The sequence below is a fragment of the Haliotis cracherodii genome, unplaced genomic scaffold (genome assembly GCF_022045235.1).
Source record: "Haliotis cracherodii isolate W230 unplaced genomic scaffold, xgHalCrac1.p SCAF_29, whole genome shotgun sequence".
In the NCBI taxonomy this organism is placed as follows: domain Eukaryota; kingdom Metazoa; phylum Mollusca; class Gastropoda; order Lepetellida; family Haliotidae; genus Haliotis; species Haliotis cracherodii.
The window spans coordinates 383,769-401,319 of NW_027266285.1; the positions used below are offsets into that span (position 1 = coordinate 383,769).

General features: G+C 40.7%; 1 protein-coding gene across 1 annotated transcript in view; it reads right to left on the reverse strand.

Annotated features, from left to right (window-relative positions):
* The window catches only part of LOC139473504 (neurobeachin-like protein 1), a 95,961-nt gene that overhangs the window by 31,307 nt on the left and 47,103 nt on the right, over positions 1-17,551 (reverse strand). The window contains exons 31-45 of the mRNA XM_071256123.1: positions 15,044-15,176; positions 13,392-13,498; positions 12,144-12,275; positions 11,062-11,182; positions 9,961-10,145; positions 9,047-9,196; positions 8,015-8,172; positions 7,552-7,676; positions 6,833-6,959; positions 5,974-6,122; positions 5,155-5,285; positions 4,705-4,815; positions 2,686-2,781; positions 2,465-2,589; positions 118-258 (exon numbers count right to left, since the gene is read on the reverse strand). Of these exons, the coding sequence (XP_071112224.1) occupies positions 118-258; positions 2,465-2,589; positions 2,686-2,781; positions 4,705-4,815; positions 5,155-5,285; positions 5,974-6,122; positions 6,833-6,959; positions 7,552-7,676; positions 8,015-8,172; positions 9,047-9,196; positions 9,961-10,145; positions 11,062-11,182; positions 12,144-12,275; positions 13,392-13,498; positions 15,044-15,176 (1,991 nt within the window). The remainder of the gene's footprint in view (positions 1-117; positions 259-2,464; positions 2,590-2,685; positions 2,782-4,704; positions 4,816-5,154; positions 5,286-5,973; positions 6,123-6,832; positions 6,960-7,551; positions 7,677-8,014; positions 8,173-9,046; positions 9,197-9,960; positions 10,146-11,061; positions 11,183-12,143; positions 12,276-13,391; positions 13,499-15,043; positions 15,177-17,551) is intronic.

Genomic DNA, 17,551 nt, shown 5'->3' on the forward strand with positions numbered 1-17,551 from the left:
TACATGTGGCCAAGCTGAACAGATTGGGATATGATACTAATAAAGTAAGGTATTTGTATGTAGTGATAAGCTTTAAGATCAAAGCATAGGCTCCCATTCATTGTACACTTGACTCACTTGCCACTCTGCAGCTGTATGTGCAGCGTGGTGAACGGCTCCATCCTCAGCATGTAGTGCATCACACTAGCAGCATTGGAGTAGTGGGTGCCGTAGTGAAACTTCTCTATGGTACCTGTTGGGTCCTCAAACGTTTCATACCTGTCAACACAGTTTATATAGTCAACACATAACTTATACAGTCAACACACACATCTTACTGAGTTAACACACACACTACATATAACAAACACAGACAGCTTACAGGGTTAACACACACAGTAAACACAGTCAACACAAACAGTACATAAAGTCAATGCGCAGAGAACATACGGTCAACACACAGAGCACGTATGGTCAACACTCACAGCACATAGTCAACACGCAGAGCACACAGTCAACACGCAGAGCACATATGGTCAACACTCACAGCACATTGTCAACACGCAGAGCACACAAGTCAACACACAGAGCACAAGTGGTCAACACGCAGAGCACACAGTCAACACGCAGAGCACATACGGTCAACACTCACAGCACATAGTCAACACTCAGAGCACAAGTGGTCCACACTCACAGCACACAAGTCAACACGCAGAGAATATATGGTCAACACTCATAGCACACAGTCAACACACAGAGCACATACGGTCAACACGCAGAGCACACAGTCAACACGCAGAGCACATACGGTCAACACACACAGCACATAGTCAACACGCAGAGCACAAGTGGTCCACACTCACAGCACACAAGTCAACACGCAGAGCACATAAGGTCAACACTCACTGCACACAGTCAACACGCAGAGCACATACAGTCAACACTCATAGCATACAGTCAACACGCAGAGCACGTATGGTCAACACTCACAGCACATAGTCAACACACAGAGCACACAGTCAACACGCAGAGCACATACGGTCAACACTCACTGCACACAGTCAACACGCAGAGCACATACGGTCAACACTCACTGCATACAGTCAACACACAGAGCACAAGTGGTCCACACTCACAGCACACAAGTCAACACGCAGAGCACATACGGTCAACACTCACAGCATACAGTCAACACGCAGAGCACAAGTGGTCCACACTCACAGCACACAAGTCAACACGCAGAGCACAAGTGGTCCACACTCACAGCACACAAGTCAACACGCAGAGCACATACGGTCAACACTCACAGCATACAGTCAACACGCAGAGCACAAGTGGTCCACACTCACAGCACACAAGTCAACACGCAGAGCACATACAGTCAACACTCACAGCACACAGTCAACACGCAGAGCACATACAGTCAACACTCACAGCATACATTCAACACGCAGAGCACAAGTGGTCCACACTCACAGCACACAAGTCAACACGCAGAGCACATACAGTCAACACTCACTGCACACAGTCAACACGCAGAGCACATACAGTCAACACTCACAGCATACATTCAACACGCAGAGCACAAGAGGTGCACACTCACAGCACACAGTCAACACGCAGAGAATATACGGTCAACACTCACAGCACACAGTCAACACACAGAGCATATACGGTCAACACTCACAGCACACAGTCAACACACAGAGCATATACGGTCAACACTCACAGCACACAGTCATCACGCAGAGCATCTACGGTCAACACTCTTAGCACACAGTCATCACGCAGAGCACATACAGAAAACCCTGTTAGCAGTGCCATAAACCAGTAAATGCAATTGAGTTACCTGGCTATTACAGCCTAGACAGAGTTATCAGTGCTTTAAGTCAAGGACTTGCAATAATTCAAGTCATGTCATGAATGACAACTTTAGCAGTGTGACATCATATTTTTAGTTGTATCTCAGGATTCAAATCACAGATGTGCTACTCATGATCAAGTTGATGCTCACAAAAAGGTCAAGAACCACCTCTATGAATGTCTAAAAGAATCAGTGAGTTGGGTCTGAGTCTGGTTTCAACAGTGTGTCAGTTACATCATGGCATTTGTATCAGCTTAATGTGGGAGGAAAACCCAGTGATGCTGGTCATAGATGTTTAACACTTTGATGATACCCATGATTATGGGCACCCATGTTGCTGAGAAACCAAAGTCAACATACAGTTTGTTGCCCATTTCTATTATTTTATTTCAGTTTCTTTATTATTGGGATAAACTGAGGCTCTGGAGTCAATCTGGCATTCAAACCCACACTCAGCGGATCCCGGCACACCTTAGGGATGCAACTCTACAATGCAACGAATTTCAGCATCAGACTCCAGAACCTCAATTTATCTCGATAATAAAGAAACTGAAATAAAATCATAGAAATGGGCAACAAACTGTTTGTTGTAGTTAAAATTCTGCATTCAAAAAAGCTCACTTTTCTCTGACTTCATGCTCATTCTTAGGGTTTATGACCCCCATGGGCTTGCTGAGGTCGCGATACACTTTCGGGTTCTCTAGGTCAAGGGTTGGAGATGTGTAGTCACGCAGGATCCATGGGAACTGAAAGGTGTGACAAGAAAGTGTTACATCCAGCAATAAGAATTCAGTCACCATCTGAAGATTGTCTTCATAGAACATCATAGAACAAATACCCACCACAGGATACTGGCTGAGGTCGTTGTAGGTCCGACCTGCAATTGTATTCAGCTGCATCAGGTACTCAAAATTGGAGATCTCTCTCTGAACCCATTTCTGAAGAACAAAGAGATAGACTATGTATCAATGATAACAAAATAACCACAGTAGCAGTAAGATTTATGACAATAGCACTGAATGTCCATACCATTCTTAATTCAAGTCACGTCCTCTTGAAACTTCTGATTTATTTAACAAACCTTACTTGTTTTCAGTAATTACCGTAAAAAACACTTAGTTTGATAATCTATTTTTTTTAATCAAACATATATTGAGTTGATGTTGTCTTCTCAGGATTAGATTTTTATCATTATGTCATATAATCTCTTTTCATCTTTGTGTAAAATGTGATGTATCAGTTAGTCAGAATATTTACATGTCCTGATGCAGGAAATAAGATGCTGACATAAGTGACGTGCTGACGTATAACTGAAGCAGCCAGCTTGAGGACAGATAATCTCTCATTACCTACTTGTCTCTCTCGACATACAATAACAATAGATATACTTCATTATGAGAAAGGTTTGGTTTTAGGAACCTGCATGGACCTGAAGTCAGACTTCAAACATGAGTTACCTGTGTGACGTGTGAAACCAGACCTCAAACATGAGTTACCTATGTGAAGCCTGAAGCCAGACTTCAAACATGAGTTACCTGTGTGAGGCCTGAAGCCAGACTTCAAACATGAGTTACCTGTGTGACACGTGAAACCAGACTTCAAACATGAGTTACCTGTGTGAAGCCTGAAGCCAGACTTCAAACATGAGTTACCTGTGTGAGGCCTGAAGCTAGACTTCAAACATGAGTTACCTGTGTGACGCGTGAAACCAGACCTCAAACATGAGTTACCTGTGTGAGGCCTGAAGCCAGACTTCAAACATGAGTTACCTGTGTGAGGCCTGAAGCCAGACTTCAAACATGAGTTACCTGTGTGAAGCCTGAAGCCAGACTTCAAACATGAGTTACCTGTGTGAAGCCTGAAGCCAGACTTCAAACATGAGTTACCTGTGTGAGGCCTGAAGCCAGACTTCAAACATGAGTTACCTGTGTGAGGCCTGAAGCCAGACTTCAAACATGAGTTACCTGTGTGAAGCCTGAAGCCAGACTTCAAACATGAGTTACCTGTGTGAGGCCTGAAGCCAGACTTCAAACATGAGTTACCTGTGTGACGCGTGAAACCAGACCTCAAACATGAGTTACCTGTGTGAGGCCTGAAGCCAGACTTCAAACATGAGTTACCTGTGTGAGGCCTGAAGCCAGACTTCAAACATGAATTACCTGTGTGAGGCCTGAAGCCAGACTTCAAACATGAGTTACCTGTGTGAAGCCTGAAGCCAGACTTCAAACATGAGTTACCTGTGTGAGGCCTGAAGCTAGACTTCAAACATGAGTTACCTGTGTGAGGCCTGAAGCCAGACTTCAAACATGAGTTACCTGTGTGAGGCCTGAAGCCAGACTTCAAACATGAGTTACCTGTGTGAGGCCTGAAGCCAGACTTCAAACATGAGTTACCTGTGTGACGCCTGATGCCAGACTTCAAACATGAGTTACCTGTGTGAGGTCTGAAGCCAGACTTCAAACATGAGTTACCTGTGTGAGGCCTGAAGCCAGACTTCAAACATGAGTTACCTGTGTGACGTGTGAAACCAGACCTCAAACATGAGTTACCTGTGCGAGGCCTGAAGCCAGACTTCAAACATGAGTTACCTGTGTGACACGTGAAACCAGACCTCAAACATGAGTTACCTGTGTGATGCCTGAAACCAGACCTCAAACATGAGTTACCTGTGTGACACGTGAAACCAGACCTCAAACATGAGTTACCTGTGTGAGGCCTGAAGCCAGCCTTCAAACATGAGTTACCTGTGTGATGCCTGAAACCAGCCTTCAAACATGAGTTACCTGTGTGAGGCCTGAAGCCAGCCTTCAAGCATGAGTTACCTGTGTGAGGCCTGAAGCCAGACTTCAAACATGAGTTACCTGTGTGAGGCCTGAAGCCTTGAGAAGTTCTGCTGGTGAACGGGTGCCATAGTAGCTCAGGTTGGCTGGACGGAGGCTCAAGATACGACTGTAGATCTTGTTTCTTACTTGCTGTAGCAAAAATAACATAGCTCAATGAACTGTGTACAATGAGATGTTGCAAGTTCAGACTCAATAGGTGTAGAAGCCTTTCATTCTCGGGTATTTAATTAAAGCAAGTGTATGCTAAATTAGGCTATGATAATCCAGACTATCTAGACAGCTTTACTTGAATCAATGGGGTTTCATCATATCTCAAAACCATCAATTTACAAATGAAATGGATTAACCATGGGAGGAATCAATGCTAAGTCTTTGGAACGACTGTCTTCCCCATAAAAGCAAATTTCATGAAGGGCATCCACTTGATAAGAAAGAAACTCTAGCTTGACAGAGAAGGCAAATACCCACTTTGTTGGGTAGATTGATGAAGTAGTTGGTCTGGTCAATGAGGAACATCTCTAGGGCTGAGCGGCGGAGGTTGTATCTGCGGAAGTGAATCTCCCGCAACTCAGACAGAGCCCACTTGAAATCCTCCCCTCCTGCACACAACAAGGTTACAACCATACCAACAAATACACATTCCAGGGCACAAATATGACATCACTGAATGTCCAAAGACTGTATTGTAACCTTGTCAGATAAGCAAATTCATAACTGATCCTGGAGACTGTGATGCTGTATTGTAAAAATAGTTAGTATCATGAATATCACACTAATAACATCAATATTTTCAAAACAAAATTATTGTCTTCCTGACCTTCTGCAAACATATTTCCCATATTTACACATTTTATCACACCTGATCTGATTCTCTCCATCCATATTTAACAAGCTTGTCGTGCCTTATCCGATTCTCTCCATCCATATTTACCAAGATTGTCATGCCTTATCTGATTCTCTCCATCCATATTTACCAAGCTTGTCGTGCCTTATCTGATTCTCTCCATCCATATTTACCAAGCTTGTCATGCCTTATCTGATTCTCTCCATCCATATTTACCAAGCTTGTCATGCCTTATCTGATTCTCTCCATCCATATTTACCAAGCTTGTCATGCCTTATCTGATTCTCTCCATCCATATTTACCAAGCTTGTCGTGCCTTATCTGATTCTCTCCATCCATATTTACCAAGCTTGTCGTGCCTTATCTGATTCTCTCCACCCATATTCCTGGATCCCCTAAAACAATAACATTCAGCTGCAGATGTCCTTGACATCCTAACTCACCATCTTCCTTGACAAAGGTGCAGTCAAAGAAGTAGACATGAGTTGTTGTGACCTCCAAACGACCTTTTATGACCTCCACTAATGTGACAAGATCACATTCTTCAGACAAGACCAGCTTCTCTTTACCAACATACTCCTCGCTGGCAGCACTGTGGAATGTACAAAGTTGTACTGTTTTGGTAATTGTTATGCCTCAAAAACGAAGAAATGAATTCAAGTTCCGCTGTCGTAAACACTGAAACTTTTTTATCCTTCACAAACTTTTGAACTGCCTCCTTTAACTTGACTGTGTGAACAATACAATCATGTTAAGAACTGGCATTGAAATCTCCTCGAGAGAATCCATCATTAACCTATTGTCATGATTGACAATAGAGATACAAAGTGTGGTGACAACACATAACTACATAATATCAATGTTGATCTTGACTTTCATTGTAAATCAGTACACCTTGACTTACTTGATATGGATTAGTTAGAATAAAACATATAATTCCATGTTTACATGACATTTTCAGTTGCTTCTGATCTCGTTACAATTTTCTGACACATGTCCTTTACAACAAAAAAGGTTTTATGTATTTTGAAAGAGAAAAGTCTGTGGCATGTAGAATGTGGCAGGTTTGCTGTGGTGCTTGAAGAGTTTTCAAAGATTTTACAGTTGCACATAGAAGTGATGATAATGTATATATTGTAACATCATCAATAGACATGTTCATACTGATTGTCAACCTCACAAGGACTTCTAGCCATGTCTATTGATATCATCTCTGTGAAGGCCTTAAATCTATTATTTCACAATTCCAATAGCATGAATATGAACTTTTGCATACAGGTACATGTCAACAAGATAGCCGACCTTGAAGCACTGATGACGTTCCAGTCTTCATCCCCAAGAGTATCATCTGCAATGTTCTCCTTCGACACCAGGGCCTCTTTAGCAACTTTGATTGTCTTCACCTCTGGGTTCTCAAGGTCAGACACACCTGGTTGACATACAGACACAATATCATGTAAACTCAGGGTATTACGCAACACAGAAATGTGCATCAAGTATGCAGAAAAGAATAGAACGGATGCCTAAAAAAATATATATTGCATCCCAAGGGACACACAATACTATATTCATCATACCAAATTCTTGACATGAAATTTAAAGTTCCTTTAACTAAATTAATTATTGATTTTTGCAGTACAGTTCACCATTTCATTACTTCACAGGACATATGACAGAAATAACACATGCCATGTACTCTGTTCAACATGTATGACATACAGATATATAACATATCCACTTTTCAACACGTATGACACACACATATGTAACATGTACACTGTTCAACATGTATGACATACATATATGAAACATGTACACTTTTCAACATGACATACAGATATGAAACATGTACACTGTTCAACATGTATGACATACAGATATGTAACATGTACACTGTTCAACATGTATGACATACAGATATGAAACATGTACACTGTTCAACATATATGACATACAGATATGAAACATGTACACTGTTCAACATGTATGACATACAGATAGGACACAAGTCAACTACTCACCCAAGTTGTCCCTTTGTCTGCTGGCCTCGATGTGAGGCTCGAAGTTGTAGTTTTGTATGACCTTCACCTTCATCCGCATGAAGTTCTCTTGGCTGGACAGTTTCCAGTGGACGTCATGTTCATTCCTGACAGACGGAGATGACAATATGTACTTCATTATCAGACTTTCTCATTTCAGATTTACAGATTTTCCTGTGAAAATTCTGACTGGTGTTTATGGGGAAACATAAAAAAAATACATTTCAAATTATTTGCATTTTTAAAAGTTATTGGAATTCCCTGCCATGTGTAACCTGTTGTGTTCAAGTTTCCAAATTGAGGTAAAAAAGTTTCGATGATACATTTCAATGCACAGAATCAAAAATAATTTTATAAAATGATCTAATCCTTTTTACTGTCATATTCCGAACTGACATTATTTCATTTGGGGATTGGTGAGTTTGTTTCATGTTAGTCAACCTACGTCAGATGCCAGCCTCCTCGCTCCCCGGTGAAGAATCTCTTGTTTGCCCGCCATTTCCTCAAAGTAGAAAGATGCTGATTTCTCAGCTGTGTTGAGACATTTTGATATCGGCGGTACTCCTGGGAGGATTTAGCTTTGAAAGGGTCTAAAACTTGTGCCTTAAAGAAAAACAATGACATCTTAGACTTGAACAAAAGATGTACAACAGACACACAAGAGAAAATTTTGCCACTGACTTCAATTGCATCATATGAAGTTGATCAAATAGGCACTCATGCAATAATGAAGTCCTGGTTCTTTGTGCCATTTTAAGGAGGAATAGGTTTCCAGTATCCATACTTGTCAAATTCACCACCTGCAAACTAGCCACACATGACCAGTAGTTGCAAGCATGAGCTATGTTCCACTCACTCAATCTTGATATTTATAATTTTTAAATTGTTAATGAGTCAAAAACAAGGAAAAGAAATAGAGAATGGAATATCAAGCTTCAAATTCAGTGAAAGTGACGTTATCTTGTCAACAAGAACAATATGTAATATTATCAAACATAACACGTCTTAGTGAATCATACGACAAGCATGAGATACTGTGACCTATTCTGACACATACTCCGCCCAGGGAGATATTTTAATAAGGTAAGTATGTGTTTCCTTGTTTTTCGTTGAGTGCCATACTCATCAATATTCCGGTCACATGTAATGGAGTCTGGAAAAGACAATCCAGTGTTGATATCATCAGCAACGGTCAACGCTGTCGGGGTATGAACAGATACAATCAACTACGTCACCGAGCCTGACCACCTGATCCATAAAGTCATGATCAGCATAAGTTGTTTTGCACCAATTATTCCAATCTGATATCCCCATGTCTGACTGAGGTAAGTAAGGATGTAACCATCCTCATTAGCACTAGATCCTCAATACCCAAAAAGGCAAGTAGGATGACGATGGTGATGATAATGATCATACTATTTTAGAAAGGCCAGAAGTGTCAAAAGAGAGGATCTACTGCAGTTTCAGCCCCTCGTACCTGGAACCGGAGCTTGCTGTCACCGATGTCTCTGTTCCTCTTGTGCATGTTCAGCATCATGTTTTCATGGCATTCACGCCAGAAGCCGTTTGTAGCTGTGTGAGACTCACTAAAGCTGGACTCAACAAAATGATGTCTTTGTGGATAGATCTGAAACCAAAAGAACCAATATTTTTTGAAAACTGATTTATCATACACAGAAAATTATTTGAATAGTTGCTAAATCATAAGAAAAATAGGATCAGGATGTAGGACTAATTCAGCACATCAAATGGTTCATCTGGTTTCATTAAAGATAACTGTCCAGGGAACTGGTGCCTTGGTCAGTATAGCATTTATTCATTCAAGATAACTGCCCAGGAAACTGGTACCTTGGTCAGTATAGCAAATATCTTGTGCTCCGGCAATTATACCTTAATGTTGAAGTAGCGGAGTTAGGGACAATCATAGCGCTACAGTGCCTTTGAAGATCAGTGTCTCGCTCATCAGTGAACTTTACGCACATAAAGTAAACGTAACACAGAAATATGGTCAGGACAGACATACTTCTTGTTTTGATGAGTTTTATAAGAATTTCACAAAATAAACTTAAACAGGGTTGAATGACGGTCAAGTAGTTATGAAAAATACATCAATGTAGAAGGAATGTAGCAAAAGAAATTGATGATATTATTAAGATGACATTTTACTGTTTTACTTCCCAGGGTGTGCTCAAAGCTTCCTGATTTAAAGCTAAGATAACAAACATCCTAAGAAGTATAGGGTTAAACTACTTGGCGTATTCACTACAATACAGCAATGTTCCTTTTGGTACATTTGCAAGATTTTATGCAGCTTTATCGATTAAACAACAAAACATTGGACTGGTTATCAAAGAATGATGATTTGAAAGCGCCCTGTCTACTACAACTCACATAGTTTGTGACAAACGTCTTCCACTCCTCGGTGTGGCAGTAGGAGCGGAAGTCATCGAAGAACGTGGGACTCATGGTGGTCTGGGGTAGGTTGGGGAGGTTCACTTCTATGTTGAGGAGTGTGTGAGCCTTGTCCACAAGGGCCTTCAGTACTGGGACGAGGAACGAGTAGTTGTCGGTGTTCTCTGAAAACAGGGAACATGAAAGTGAAGAAGAGGTAAAGCTACAGGAGACAGATGCCAATGTAATATAAAGAAACTTACCACTTGCACCCTCTAAAACAATGATTTTCTATTCCTTTCAGGCAGATGTAAAAATGTTTTTAAGTTGTCTTTAGGAATCCATTTAAGTTTTGCGTGTCATGGCCCAGGTTGGAGATAATGTTTCAAGACCTTATTTTGGGATATTGCTTTGTTACCTGGATTTGATACTAAGACCAAGGAGTGAGATACTGCTTCATAACCAAAGAGTGAGAATAGTGCTTCATAACCAAGGAGTGAGATAGTGCTTTACGACCAAGTTGTGATACACTACTACATAACCAAGGTGTGAGATATTTCCTCATAAGCAAGGTTTGTGATACTGCTTCATAGCCAAGGTTTGTGATACTGCTTCATAACCAAGGTTTGTGATACTGCTTCATAGCCAATGTTTGAGATAATGCTTCATAACCAAGGTTTGTGACACTGCTTAATAACCAAGGTTTGTGCTACTGCTTCATAGCCAAGGTTTGTGTTACTGCTTCATAGCCAAGCTTTGAGATACTGCTTCATAATCAAGGTTTGAGATACTGCTTCATAACCAAGGTTTGAGATACTGCTTCAACACCTAGTTTTGAGAAAGTGATTCATAACCAAGGTGGGTGATAGTGCTTCAAATCAAGGTCTGAGATACAGATTCATGGCCTAGGTTTGAGAAAATAAGCTGTGTAACTTCAGCTGTCTTCAAATACTTTGTGTGCCTCATGACATGAATACAAAATGAAAATATATAAATAATTCTCACAAAGCTTTGTTGCCTTCCTGCAAATTAACAAATTTCATTGACTGAAAAAAAAACCAAGGGCTCTAAAAAGTGAAAAAATGAAGAAAAAAATCCTACCATCCACAGCCCTGATGATGATGGAGTTCAATGTGCCAATGATGTAAGAGGCCTCAGCAGAGCTGCTGATGAGCTTTGTCTGCACCAGTGCATGGAGCTTAGCAGTTGCCACTGCACACATCTACAGGGAAAGAAGTGCATGTCATGAATTTGAAGCTGCTAATATCTGTTACTGATTTATAACTTTGCAACTATTATAGTCTGGTGCAAGTGAGTGAGTTCTGCATAAGCCGCTTTGAACAGTATTTCACCTGTCATGGCATGTTAGCTTCATGTGATAGAAAAGCCCCAAGTTGTGCAGATCTAGACATTTACCTCTTTTATGAAACCCATTAACATGGGCTGTCATATAGCTGGAATATTGCCGAGTACGGCATTAAACGATAAACAAACAAACATGAACACAGCTATGGTGCTGACAAACCAAGAACCATACTCAGGATTAATCCAGAAATCAAATGTACAATCATACATTACATGTATGCCTAAAAAGATGCAACTCTTTACAGTGAATTGCAGTGGCATAGACAACTCTGCCACCCGTGTCCCCAGTATAATTTGGAAAATGAAATGGAAGTTCTCAAGTTAAAAACAGAGGTTCTACAATGTGTGAGCTGTGAATGTATGATAAGTGTTAGGGCAGGTACGAGTCCAAATTTACTACCTGGGTACCCAACCCCCATTACCCGACCCTACCCGGCTACCCACTGCAAGTCTCAAGAGTTGGGAACAAAATGTCTGATTAGTAATTGTTTCACTGCAGCCCTGGCTAAAATTATATATATACATGTATCAAACATGCGTTCACTGAAGTTGACCGAAGCTTTATCTTTACTCAAACATATACAAGTCAAAAGGAATGTGTGCATCGTCAGAAATAAATGCGAGCATTTGCGACTTGTAGCATAACCACAGAGCTATAGTGAATTTTTGTCATTAAACAATATGTCATGTGACTAAACACGGGTCCGGGTAGTACTGTGGGTACCCGGGTCCTTCTAAGGATCCACCCGACCTGAGTACCCGAGTTACCCGTCCCAGCCCTAGTAAGTGTAGTTCTGTCTAATGCAGGGTCTACTCACATCCAGGTTAGGGTGTTTGGCAAAAGCCAGGAGTATACTGAGTCCTAAATGGACCATCTCCTTCCAGCCTAGGCCTGTCTCCACCTCCCACACACCCAGGATGTCCAGGAGGGACATGACATCCTCCAGCAGCTGAAACACGCAGCATAAGGCAACACTAGATACACAGAAAAGCAAACAGAATATTGTCAGCTATAGATACATGGCATATTGTCAACTCTAGATACAAAGCATATATTGCCAACACAAAACACACAGCATATTGTCAACTCTAGATACAAAGCATATATTGCCAACACAAAACACACAGCATATTGTCAACTCTAGATACAAAGCATATATTGCCAACACAAAACACAGCATATTGTCAACTCTAGATACAAAGCATATATTGCCAACACAAAACACATAGCATATTGTCAACTCTAGATACAAAGCATATATTGCCAACACAAAACACACAGTATATTGTCAACTCTGGATACAAAACATTTATTGCCAACACAAAACACACAGCATATTGTCAATTCTAGATACAGACACATCCTCAAGCAGATGAAACACACAACCTATGGTTAACACAAAGATACAAAGCATATATTGTCAACACAAACGCACAGCATATTATCAACACAAACACACAGCATTTTGGCAACATAAAACACAGAGCATTTTGGCAACACAAAACACACAGCATATTGACAACACAAGATACAGACACAAACTGTCAACACTGGAAGAATCCTATTTATTGCCATTACTTTGTTTGTTTGTTGTATAACGCCACACTTGCAATATTCCAGCTATATGACGTTGGTCTGTTAATAATTGTGTCTGGACCAGACAATCCAGTGATTGACATTACAAGCATCGATCCACGCAATTAAGATACGATGCCATGCATTAACAAAGTCAGCGAGCCTGACCACCCGATCCCACTAGTCGCCTCTTACAACAAGCAAAGTCACCTTTTACGGCAAGCATGGGATGCTGAAGACCTATTCTTCCCCAGATCTTCACGGGCCTATTGCCATTACTGAAACACACACTACATATAGTTGACACTGGACACATTCCAACCTCCAGCAGAACAAAATCTAGGATAAAGCTGACAAACCAAGGATCATTATCAGGGATATTCTGGATTCAAATATTCAAGAAACTGTCAAAAAGTAAAGAAATATAGTCAGTTTGTCCCCAGTGGGAGCGACTTGTGAAGTGGAATCTCCAGCCCTCAAAGTGACTCACCCTCTCACTGTATTTAACCTCATTATCACAGCTGTCATCAGTCACAAAATTGCGCACGATCCTCACCAACTCAATGGCATTTTCTGTGTGGACGGCTATCGGTTGACCTGGACAAAACAAAGTGCAAACAACTGTTATACCCTCCTGAAATATATATTAACATGTAATACTACTGTACAAAAAGTTCATGAATTATACCTCTCTTAATGATTGGCAAATGTTGGGCATGATGAAACACATACTGTTGATTTATGGTTTCTTTGACATCTCTAGATGACAGACTAATTCATCATGTATGGTTTATACACAACTTGAGCTACCAAATTGAGTCCATGTTATATTATCAGATTATGATGATGCAAATGAACAAAATTGAATTATCATAAATATTTTGCATGACAGGATAATTCAGGCCAAGATGTGTCAAATGAATTGTTAAGGAAACACATGCCAGAGGTTCATGAGATAACAGTGCACAATATCCTTGATGTCAGAGGTATATGAAATAATACGGTATAGTGCCCTACTCATATCCTTGATGTCAGAGGTTTTGTTTGTTTGTTTATTGGTTTTTTTAATGCTGCACTCAGCAATATTCCAACTAAATGACGGTGGTCTGTAAATAATCAAGTCTGGACCTGACAATCATGAGCATTGATCCACGCAACTGGGATACAATGACATGCATCAACCAAGTCAGCAAGCCTGACCACCCGATCCAGTAAGTTACCTTTTACGACAAGCATAGTCGCCTTTTATGACAAGCATGGGTTCCTTAAGACCTATTCTACCCTGGATTTTCACGGGCCTGATGTCAGAGGTACATGAGATAACACAGTATAATACCCTACCCATATCCTTGATGCCAGAGGTACATGAGATAACACAGTACAATGCCCTACCGAAATCCTTGATGCCAGAGGTACATGAGATAACACAGAATAATACCCTACCCATATCCTTGATGCCACAGGTATATGAGATTACACAGTAAAATACCCTACCCAAACCCTTGATGCCAGAGGTACATGAGATTACACAGTATAATACCCTACCCATATCCTTGATGCCACAGGTACATGAGATTACACAGTAAAATACCCTACCCAAATCCTTGATGCCAGAGGTACTTGAGATAACACAGTATAATACCCTACCCATATCCTTGATGCCTGAGGTACATGAGATAACACAGTATAATACCCTACCCATATCCTTGATATCAGAGGTACATGAGATTACACAGTATAATACCCTACCCATATCCTTGATGCCAGAGGTATATGAGATTACACAGTATAACACCCTACCCATATCCTTGATGCCACAAGTACATGAGATTACACAGTATAATACCCTACCCATATCCTTGATGCCACAGGTACATGAGATAACACAGTGTAATACCCTACCCAAATCCTTGATGTCAGAGGTACAGAAGTTAATACAGTAAAATGCCCTACCCATATCCTCAATCAGATATCCCTGCCTATATAGATCGATGCTCATGATATCACTGGACTGTCTGGACCAGACTCGATTATTTACAGACTGCCATCATATAGCTGCAATATTGCTGATTGCGGTGTTAAACAACAAAGAAACAAACAAACAAACAGAGGTACATGATACAACACAGTCTAATGCCCTACCCGTATCCTTGATGTCAGAGGTACATGAGTGTAGCATCATCTCCAGTAGACGCCTCTTCAGCTCATGTTTTGGACGGACTAGAATGTGAGTATCACAGATGTGGTCTATACAGGCAAACACCTCACCCCGATCCTACAAACAGACCATGTGTTGTACTGGCGTCATCAGGACAGGACAAATACTGGGATGAAAACACTCCGTTAACATTTCTATATGGGACTCCGACATGAATAAACATGAAACATGCATCTGCACAGTGTCATCAGCTAGCTACTCAATAACCATCCAAGGTAATCATGGTCAAAGGGAATGTTTCTTCATCATTTTCATTGCATTCAATGTTACTAAACTATTTCAAAGTTATTAATGGAAAACAGATAATTATTTAGACCCAAGCTTAAATACTAAGCTCCAAAAATATTTTTGTATTACTGTTTAAGGTCACATGAACTTAACAGATAGAACTAAGAAAACAGTCCTCAGTTCTGATGAGTTTTCTTGATAACTATTTTATGCAAGTTTTGTCTCATATCCTTATTTGTGGTTTACAGATATATTTTTTCGATCCAATTAACATAATTAAATTGTGAAGCTCAATTTCTTTTATTTTATTCATCAAGAAGTTGTGTTGGTCAGTACGTTTGGTGGGAAAACATAAATGCTAATCGTAATATGCTGATAGCCTGATACTGTTAAAAGTGCAGGATCCTGAGTAGTTTCACAGTCACATATTTATGTACTTACACTGTGAAGGTAATGTTGTCTTCACAATATGTTAGTATTTTGCATAGACAAAAACCAATGTATTTTATACTGAGAGGCAATGAAAACGCAATCCAATTTTCAAACGTGAATTTTATTAACATAAGAAAATTTCAAAACTTGTATTAAGTATATTAGCAAAGACTGATCACGATAGAGAAATTCTGCATAAAGCAGTGTCCAATATCATCAGTTCCAACCCCATTTACAGGAGAGAAATTGAACACACCCTCAGTATCTGGTGTGTCCACCTTGAGCACGAACACAAGCTTGCAAACGCCTTGGCATGGACTCACATAAACGACAGATGAAATGAGCCATGATTGTGTTCCAGTGATACTACAATGCCTGAGTGAGCTCAGCAACATTGAGGGGCGGAATCTGCTGTCGTCTCACACGCCTACCAAGTTCGTCCCACAGGTGCTCAATTGGTTTCATGTCTGGTGACCTTGAGGGCCACTGCATGACCTCCACGTTGTTTCTCTGAAGAAAATTCCATGTCAGGATGGCAGTATGGGGCCTAGCATTGTCATGCTGAAACACTAGCCGGTTTCCACCATGCTGTCTTAAGAGAGGAAGAAGAACTGGCTGTAGAACAGTATCCACGTAACGTCGTGCCGTCAAGTTACCTTGCACAATAACAAGCTGTGATTTAAACACAGCATTTATGGCTCCCCAAACCATTACTCCTCCACCACCAAAGCGATCTTGTTCAATAACACAAGGTCGCACATAACGTTCACACAGAGACGTTCATCTGGGAAAGAGACGTTAAAGCGAGGCTCATCGGAGAAAACAACATTCCTCCAACCGACGTTGCCCAGAAAACCACCTGCTGCATCTAATCGCTGTCGTTGAAGTCTGTGATTATGCGTTAAGATCTGACCTTGGTACGGTCGACGTGACCGTATTCCCGCTGCAGCAAGGGGTCGACGCACAGTTCAACCGCTGATGGATCTTCCTCTGCTTCCGATAGTGTTGTGAGCAGTCTGTACAGCTGTCTGAAATTGACGTCGGTGGTGTTGCATGACAATATAGCGATCCTGACGTCCTGTTGTCACCCGTTGAACGCCTGGGCGTGGCTGATTCTCCACCCTGCCTGTGACTTGGTAGCGCCTTCTGAAGACAACTGACAGTTGATGGATGGACATTAAAGTGTTATGCAACGTCAGTCTGTAGAGTGCCAGCTCAGAGCATTCCAATGGCCTGGTGTCGCTGATCTTGGGTTAACCGTGGCTTGGTGCATATGGACATCAATTTCAAATCATGATGTGATTTTATAGGGGAGCAATGTGTACTGTTTGCATGCAACTCAAAATTCATGTCATGCACATGCATTTTGGACTGCAAGCTGAAGATGTGTTTTAGCGTTTTGTTCAGGATGGTGTGCACACAACCAAACATGTCTGAACACACGACGACAGAAGACAATTCTCATGCTAAGCAACATTTTTCAATAACTAATCACTTTGTTTTCTCCTCTGTTACTATTCTATGATAAAAAATGCTGATTGCGTTTTCATTGCCTCTCAGTATATTAATCATAATAGTCAGTAGTTACTATAATGAATTATATAATGTTGTATGATTTTTGTAGTTGTATTGTCTGATTTTCTTATGCATCAAAGATAGAAATGTCAGGCTAAAAAAAAAAAAATCGAACTATTTTCATCTTATTTTCTGAATGTGGCTTTCAGCTTTGGATAGTTATATCTATTAACCAATAATATACAGAAAGTGTCTCC